The following is an 8,665-nucleotide window of genomic DNA, read 5'->3' on the forward strand; positions in this document are numbered from 1 at the left end:
GACTTCAAGAGCTTTTCATATGCATAATAGCATCTCGACGCTGCCTTAATCCTCTCTTGCACTGCAATTGTTGTGTCCGTTGTGGCTGAGAAGACCATCCCGAGATATGTGAACTGAGCTACCGCTTCAAAGCGGTAGTCTTCAATTATTAGATCTTTCAACTTTCCAGTCCTTGTTTTCGCCAAGTATTTTGTTTTGTCTGCGTTCACTTTTAGGCCTATCTTGTCTGCCATCATCACCATTCTCAAGAAGACGTCCTTCAGCTCCTCTATATTCCTGGCAACAATCGCTACGTCGTCCGCGTATGCACAGATCTGCACTGACTTTGTTGCTATAGTTGCTCCGGGGTCCACTTCCCTCAACACTGAGTGCAACATTAGGATGACACAAGCGTCGACAGCGTATCACCCTGCTTAACCCCCGAGACGATCTCAAAAGGAGCAGTGAGCCTTCCCTGAATGAGAACCTTTGCCCTTGTGCTTCTCAGTGTCATTACTATTAATCTGACTAATTTTGGTGGGATACCTAGTTCTACCAGCGTGGGCGCTATCCTCGACCTGTCAACGCTGTCGAACGCCTGCCGGAAGTCCACAAACAGGCAGTGCAAGTCGCGCGAAAATTCGTGAAACTTCTCGAAGATTTGACTCAGGGCAAAGCAATGGTCCACCGTCGATCTGTTCCTGCGGAATCCGCATTGACAGTCGCCAATAATTTTCTCAGCTATAGGCTCTATTCTCCTATACAACGCACTGGAAAAGATCTTATACACCACGCTCAGGAGTGAAATTCCGCGATAGTTTTGGCAATTTTTTTTGTCACCTTTCTTATGGATTGGGAAAAGGACACATGTCTGCCAATCATCTGGCATGCATTCCGAACTCCACACCAGGGATATAAGTTGATGGATCCTTGAATGTAGTTTAGTTCCACACCCCCGAACTTGACGAGCTCTGCAGTGATGTTATCCTCACCACCAGCTTTACCGTTTTCTATTTCTTTGATAATATCCACTATTTCCTCCATGCTTGGGGCTGGTACTTCCATTTCATCCTCTGGTAGTAGTATTCCGTTGTCCTCCTCCTCCGAAGCCGAGTATATGTTAAGTGTTGATTGGAAATGTTTTTTCCATCGCTCTAGTATTTCTTTTTCCTCCATTAGGGTGTTTCCATTTATATCCAGACACAAATTTAGTCTGGGCTGAAAGGAGGCGCTGTGCGTTTTTAGTTCCCTATAGAACTTCTTTGCCATATTCTGCGTGTGGGCTGTTTCGATTTCAGCGATTCTCGCCTTCAGGAACTCTCTTTTCTTTCTCCTGATTTCCTTTTTCGCCGTTGTTCTCAGTTCTTTATACCGCTGCAGGTTACTCCGCGTATTCCTTGCTAATAACTTGTTTCTTGCCTCAGTTTTTCGCAGGTTGAGCTCTCTACATTCGTCGTCATACCATTCATTATCTCCTCTATCATTTCTCTTTTTAATGAATTCAATTGCTGCATCCTTAACCGCTGCATGTATTCCCCTCCACCAGTGATCGGCAAAAATTCTGTTTTTAGTAATGATATCGGCGGTTATTTGTAATTAATCAAAAATAAAAAATTTTAATGTTTTTAATTTTAATTAACAAAAAATTGGTAATTAATAAAATACTAATCTCTAAATTTAAAAAAATTATTTATTAATTGAAAATGTAATACTTTGTTTGAAAAATTTATAAATAATCAGAAATATATTTTTTATAATTTAAAAATTGGCAATTATATAAAATAAATTGTCAATTTTTAAAAAAATTACTTATTTGGGAAAAAATATTTTTAATTTTTTGAAAAATTAGTAATTTTTAAAAAGTAAATTATTTGATAATTATTAGAAAATATATTACTAATTTTTTAGAAAATTAGCATTTATTAATTTGTAAAGTATTCATTTTTAAAAGTATATTAGTTGCAGTAGAAAAGAAACGATGACGTTAACTATACTAAATAATTTTTTTATACTGAAAATTTGTGTCTTTTGGGAAAATTTGCAATTACTAGATGACAGTGATCGGCAAAAAAAAAATTTTCATTATTTATTTTTTAATGTCAAAGCAATCATTAATAAGCCAAAATACAATATTAATTGCCAAAAAAATAAAAATTTTTTTTCAACTTATTTTTATTTACCTAACAATTTGTAATTAATTTTAAAAAAAGATTATTTTTACAAAAATTATTAATGTTTAACATTATTTTTTAATTCTTAGAAAATTTAATAATAAATCGAGAATTAAAACTAATTTTTCAAAAATAAATAATTAAATAAAAATAATTTCTAATTTTTCAAAAAATTAATAATTAAATAAAAATATTTTCTAATTTTTCAGAAAATTAACAATTAAATAAAATAATTTTTTATCCTTGACTCTGAAACAAGTTGTTTTGGCAAAAACAAGCATGAACATATGAGGTAACTGACAATATTACAATCAGAGATACTAGACAAGACGAAGAGAACATCATAAAGTTCTTGATTACACTTATTTTACACATTAATGATAAAGCGAAAAATTGTTTTAAGAATGCCAACATTCTTTGAACAACTAAGAAAATAATTGTGAAGATTGTGAGAAAATATATCTATTAATTAACCTAGTCGATATTTATTAGATTATATTAACCTTTAGAGGCCGGGGGTGGTCGAAATATCGACCACCCAAAAAACACAAGCTATTTGATGTTTTCAGGCAAAATTTGTGTGTTGAATAAGGGAAAAATAGTAAAAAAAACTTCAAGTCCTTTTCCCGGCCTCTAAAGGTTAATGAGTATAAAGCTGTTGTTCTTAAATTTTCCTTCCCTTTGAATGTGCATATAACATACAATTTTTGTAAATTTATGAATGTATTCGAAGTTTCAATTTTATATTCAGAAGTATTAAATAAAGCGAAGTCAATGATTAAAAAATTATATTTATATTATCACACAGTTATCATTAAATCAGTCAACACGGCAATAAATGTGTACATATTTGACTTACAAGAATAATTTATTAACTATTACTTATATATTAATAGAGGAAAGTCCCCTATTATGAGACAGGATCCTAATATGAGATATGTTAAGCTAAAAGGCCCTATATAGGCCCCATCTGTTGATCGCACCATGAAAAAACTCCGCCATCTCATATTAGGATCCTATCTCATAATAGGGGACTTTCCTCTATTGTATAAACGTATCAGCAGATACAGCGTATTTATTCTCCAAGAAGTTTTCAATCAAGATTATTTATCATATCTCATTTATATAATACTCTTTAAGGCTCCTGGTCCCTGAGCCGAGAACTCCGCGTTGACGATGGCGACGTACCGTCGCGGTAGAAATAAGAACTTTCTCCAATGGAGAATAAGCGAGAAATGTTGAGAATTGACACGTTGAGAATTCTTGCGTAGTATTTGCAAATAAAAAGATATTTGCTTAAAATAACACTATAGATCACTTCAGTACACTTCGAAAATACGCCGAGTTGAAGTTAAATCTACCCCTTTCCCTTGACAATTAATAAACAGCCGTAAAATAAATGTAATACGAAATCTAGTCATGTGCCTGCGCACAAGCCTGCATCGTATCACATTCGTTTTACGGCTGTTTATTAACTGTCAAGGGAAAGGGGTAGACTTAACTTGGCGTATTTTTGAAGTGTGCTGAAGTGATCTGTAGTGTTATTTTAAGCAAATATCTTTTTATTTGGAAATACTACGCAAGAATTTTCAACGTGTCATTTCTTGCTTCTTTCTCACATTCCAACATGGCTGCGATGAGTACCCAGGAGCCTTAAGTATGTCCAAATTATTTAAGAGAATCACGTGTCTTTTAAGTAGATAAAACTTTATTTTTAGCGACACTCGAATTACACTTCATAATTACTCTTAATTCAAAATTTTCATCAGTTAATTTATTAAATTTAGGTAAATTAAACATTGTAGCGTAACTAAGAAGTCTTTCTACTGGTGCAGATGATGGTAAAGGTGTATTAAATTTGAGAAAAACTTCTTTAACAATAGGATATAAATTAAGTAATTCGAGATCATTCCTACTTTCAGTACTAAATTTCTGAAATATTGCTTCTACATCAGAGGCCCCAAAAGTTTCGACTACATCAGGTGTATCATAATCACATGTAAAGTCAAAAAAATCATCCTCAGCTACACTATGATCTTTTTTCTTATCTTTAATTCTACTCGACACAGAAGTAAGTCCTTCTTTTATTGCTACCATAACATTTGCTTGCGCTGAGCGACTTAAACAATTGAGCCAGTTCAATTTAAATTTAGGATGTGAAGCTGCTGCTACAGCGCTAATCCGTCCTTCATTTTCAACATCAAAAATTGGCTTGAAGCGCAACTGCAAACTTTTCAATAATCCAGACACTAACTTTTTACAAAATTGTAACTTTATTTTTTGACAAGCCAGTAATTTATTCTTGACGGATATGAGTGTGGGAAGCAGGTATCCGTAGCTAGCGACTTTTTCACCTTGTAAAATGTCAATAGCCTCAGCGAGAGGTCTATTACAATGAAGATATTCTTCCATAAATCTGTAAAATAATAATTTAACAATGCTTCAGTTTCTCAAGTAAAATTCAATTTCTTAACTCAAATTGTAAAAATTTTTAAAAACTAAATATCTTAACCTCCAATCAAATAAAAAAATTAATGGACATGAACCTAGATATCTTTATCTTTAGTAAAAAGTTCACAAAAGTAAGTAACAAGAGTAAATTTGAGTAAAAATAAATATTTTTCTTACCTAAAACCGATTTCATCAAGTGGCTTATTTATACCCAACTCATCAATATTAGTCAATATTTTCTCTTTTAAGCTAAAAATCTGCAATAATGCACGATATAGCGAGTTCCAACGGGTTATCACTGGCCTTTTCAAACTCTGACCAAAAACTTCTTTTAGTTTTTCATATTTTTTTGGAGAAAGTTGCAAGTTCCATAGCTCATTACAACGTTCAATCATCTGAGTGTAAGCTGAATTCAATTCTTTTGATGATTTTATGAGAGAAATTACGTCACTTGTAGCCAGAAGATTCAAAGTATGGCTAGCACAACGAAAATGCTGTGGTAATATTTCTTCTGAATAATCATTAGGTTTCTCTTCAAATAATTCGAGTTCAGCATGCTCTTCGTTTTCGAATTCTGTCTCAAAGTTAGTACCGACCTCTTTGTCATCAGAAATTTCTTCTGTAAATGTCAAAACACAAAATATTCAACTAAATGAAATAGAAAAGAAAATTACTCTACTAGTGTATAAAAAAGAGAATAGATATATTCTTATAAAATGCATGGAAAATATTTTGTAATCAATAAATCAGTCATTGTCATTCCTTTTAATTAAAATTAAAAAATACACATTATCAATGGTCAAATTATAACCAAATAATGATAAATTATAAAAAAATTTTAAATATAATTTTTTAAATTGTAAAAAGTCGAGTGTAAACTTACATAAGTTTGTCGAAATTTTCCAATGTAAAAGTACAGCAAGCAAAATTAAGTATTGAAAACTAATTTTAGAGGGGGGAGGGATATATTTATCTATAAAGACTATAATAAATTATAAATGTAGACATTTTGATATTTACCGGAAAAAAATAAGTCACCTAAATTGACTCCAAATTCGCGAAACGCTTTCACGAAATTCGATCCGTTGTCTGTTACTGTGGCAATTATCTTATTCTTATTAATTCCAAATGAAGTATGGATATCTTCAATGAAACGAGCGACTCTATCGTATGAATGTGTCCCACTGAATCTTCGACATGCTATTGCATATGATTTACGTTCCATCGTTTGATTGTCAATCTTTAAACCAATTAATAAAAATTTATAAAATCCCATAATAGAAATTATAAAATAATATATAAATTTAAAGAATTTTTTTAAAACAGCAAAAGTAATAGAGAATTAAAATTATTTCTTACCCAATGAACAGTCATTCCTAAAAATCGTCGACTTTGACAAGACCACACAGCTGCTGTCGTACAAACGTTTTCAGCTTCACTAATCATTTTTTTGATAGAAGAAATGTTCTCTTTAAATGTTTTGTGTATCCTACGTTCGACAGTTCGAGCAGATAGATGAGCAAGACGTTTGCCACCTTTTTTAATTTCCATATCTATAAAAAATTATAATTATAAATTCTATTTATTAGTTAATTCTTGAAATAATAATTTGTAAGAATCAATTACCATCAAATATTTTTCTAAATGATTTTGACTCCACAGTGCTGAAAGGAACGATGTTTTCTAGAATGTAATTTATCACGTTTTCCTCAAACTGTGCCTGAGAAAAATGGCAGTACGTCTTATACTGCTCGGCTTCATGAATAACTTTCATCTTTTTTTGTTGAGCATATTCTTCATATTCATCACGCTTGTGTTTGTGAACTTTCTAAAAGGAAATATAAAATTGTTACAAAAATTAAATCTTGCAGTTATAAACACTTTTTATCGGTATTTTTTTATACGGCATCAATAAATGTAATAAACCAGTAATTTAAAAACGTATCAATGATTTTTGTTACAATTTACCAAAGATAATGAAACGAAAAACTATAATTTTCAAACTTACAACATTAATTTACTGTTTTAAGACATAAAAAGTCATATATTGTTAAAATTATACTTAAGAAAAGTGTGAATGAGTTTATTTTTTACCGTTAACACCCATAAAGTTCCCACTACTGTGATCGTACATCTTTAATTCGTCTGGCAATATTTAATTTTAAAAAACATATTAGTTATGCATATCATTATTGCGTTATAATTCACAAAGTTGTAAAATATACGAATATTTAAAGACATATTAAAGATATTTCAAAGTTTTTCGGCGTAACGTCAAGTTAGAAACGTTAAAAATTATTTATAGCAAGAATTATCTGAATAAAAGACAAATGGGAATATGGACACATAAAATGAAAATTCACAATTGTTTGTTTATAATTATTATTATGATTAAATTATAATTGCAGTGTTGGGGTAAAGTGAAGCGTGCGAAGCACGTATAGTTCATCTCGTAGTATAAAAAAGTAAAAGTATAAAGCAAAATCTTTACCTTAATGTGTGATACGTAGTTCGAGGGAATCTTCAGTGAACCGTTGATGGTATGAAATTTATTATTTTCTCTCTTACATAATTGGCATATGCCAACTATCGTGCCAATGAGAGATGATTTGTCTAAATCAGGTGAAAAGTATGTACCATCAAGGTACGCACGACGATTGCACTCTTTTAATAATTCTCTTTTAATTTTCTCTACATTTTGCACAACACCTAATACTACTGGAGTCTCTCTAACTTCTTCTCTAATTTCTTGGTTAGGAGAATCCTGGCTCGAGGTTATCAAGTTTTCGTCACTCGACATTTTACATATAGCTCTACACAAACAATCGTAAATAATTATTCTAAACTATATTCAAATATTGCACTGTTAATTTATTCACTGTATTCACGTATTGCACATTAATTATTTATACAAACATACCTTTACACCTTTACACGCTTTCCCTGAGTTTCTCAATCTTAGAATATATATTAATAAGGGGAATTGAGCATCTCCCCTCGTCGCCAGACTCAGATCTTCGATGTATCGGGTTTTGGCGGACGTCGTCGTCGCTCGAGGAGACTGCCCAACGAGTCCCCCCGGTATCTCTCTTCGATATTCCGGGATGGAAAGTCTCGGCGACGCTGACAGCTCTCTCGGCGTCGTCTCGCGTCGTACGCATATACACACGCACTCCTGATGCCCGCGGACGCCTTTAGACGGCCTTGAACCACGTGAGGAAGAATTCGCGGGCCCGCCTGGCCGCGGATCTACCGGACGACGTTCCTTCCCTCGCAGACTCCCGATTCTTTCGCCTTCTTTCGGCCGGACGAGTCGAAACGTTTTCCTCTCACTCGCGCACGTTGTCACTCGACGTGTTTATCATCACTCGACGGCGAGAAGCGAGCGAAAGAGCGAAAAAGAGAGGAAGAAAAAGAACTCGCTCGACGCACCGTTGCGTTCATCGACGCGTCTCACAAACGGACGATCAGGTAGTAGACGGGGGAGGGGGGGCGAAAGGAAGGAGGACCGCGGAAGCACGCCGTCGCGGATTTTCGGACGGGTCGCCGACACTCTCGACACTAGTCACACGCCCCGGGTAAGGGGGAAGGTGGAGAAGTAAAGTACAACACACCAAAGTATGCGGTGTCGCTCGTTTTTAAATCACCGCCGGTGCGGAGAGGAAAGAGTCACGCGCGAGACACGCGCGAACACGCGCGAAATCGCGCCGCGCCGAAACGTAGCCTCACCACCGCGATCTGCTCTCTCGCAACGTGCGCGCAAGCTCTCGTGGGTTCGCGACTCGCGACCCACCGACGGACACAGGTTTCCGAAACAACGCGCCTTCGCACTTACTCGCGACGGGCATCCGCACCACAGAACATACAATCACACTCACTGACAACACCGGAGACGGCAGCCATTATGGGAATGAGTCGTCTCGCGGCGGGTGCGTGAACACGTATCACGTCGATAAAAGAGGGTAGCGTTTCGCGGCGCGCGGGCGGCGGTCGCGCGGATCGCGCCTAATGTTATGGCGCTAACATCGCGCGTTAACGTCGCGTGAAGATTAGTCTAAACGCAA

The 8,665-nt window shown here is 34.9% G+C and overlaps 2 protein-coding genes across 2 annotated transcripts; both read right to left on the bottom strand.

Annotated features, from left to right (window-relative positions):
- Positions 1 to 376: 376 nt before the first annotated feature.
- LOC139782598 (uncharacterized) lies at positions 377 to 1,248 on the bottom strand. Its single transcript, XM_071721618.1, has 2 exons — positions 887 to 1,248; positions 377 to 737 (listed from the first exon to the last, which is right to left on the bottom strand). Exons 1-2 carry the CDS (start codon positions 1,246 to 1,248, stop codon positions 377 to 379), a joined length of 723 nt encoding a protein of 240 aa, XP_071577719.1.
- A 1,673-nt stretch (positions 1,249 to 2,921) lies between these two features.
- Positions 2,922 to 8,605, bottom strand: LOC139782603 (uncharacterized). The gene is made up of 7 exons (XM_071721621.1): positions 7,522 to 8,605; positions 7,093 to 7,414; positions 6,228 to 6,429; positions 5,961 to 6,154; positions 5,622 to 5,841; positions 4,779 to 5,220; positions 2,922 to 4,566 (listed from the first exon to the last, which is right to left on the bottom strand). The coding sequence occupies exons 2-7, from the start codon at positions 7,399 to 7,401 to the stop codon at positions 3,843 to 3,845; spliced, it is 2,091 nt and encodes a 696-aa protein (XP_071577722.1). The 5' UTR covers positions 7,402 to 7,414; positions 7,522 to 8,605; the 3' UTR covers positions 2,922 to 3,842.
- Between the last annotated feature and the right edge of the window lie 60 nt (positions 8,606 to 8,665).

The sequence above is a fragment of the Temnothorax nylanderi genome, unplaced genomic scaffold, assembly GCF_030848795.1.
Source record: "Temnothorax nylanderi isolate EJ_2023f unplaced genomic scaffold, tnyl_v1.0 TNYL_tig0427_pilon, whole genome shotgun sequence".
Lineage (NCBI taxonomy): Eukaryota > Metazoa > Arthropoda > Insecta > Hymenoptera > Formicidae > Temnothorax > Temnothorax nylanderi.

Coding starts and splice junctions, on each gene's coding strand:
- LOC139782603 (XM_071721621.1), bottom strand. CDS start 7,401: ATGTCGAGTGACGAAAACTTGATAACCTCGAGCCAGGATTCTCCTAAC. Junction 5,221..5,621: donor AGGTGACTTATTTTTTTCCG/GTAAATATCAAA, acceptor TGACATTTACAG/AAGAAATTTCTGATGACAAA. Junction 4,567..4,778: donor CTTGATGAAATCGGTTTTAG/GTAAGAAAAATA, acceptor ATTATTTTACAG/ATTTATGGAAGAATATCTTC.
- LOC139782598 (XM_071721618.1), bottom strand. CDS start 1,248: ATGGCAAAGAAGTTCTATAGGGAACTAAAAACGCACAGCGCCTCCTTT. Junction 738..886: donor TCCATCAACTTATATCCCTG/GTGTGGAGTTCG, acceptor TGCGTTGTATAG/GAGAATAGAGCCTATAGCTG.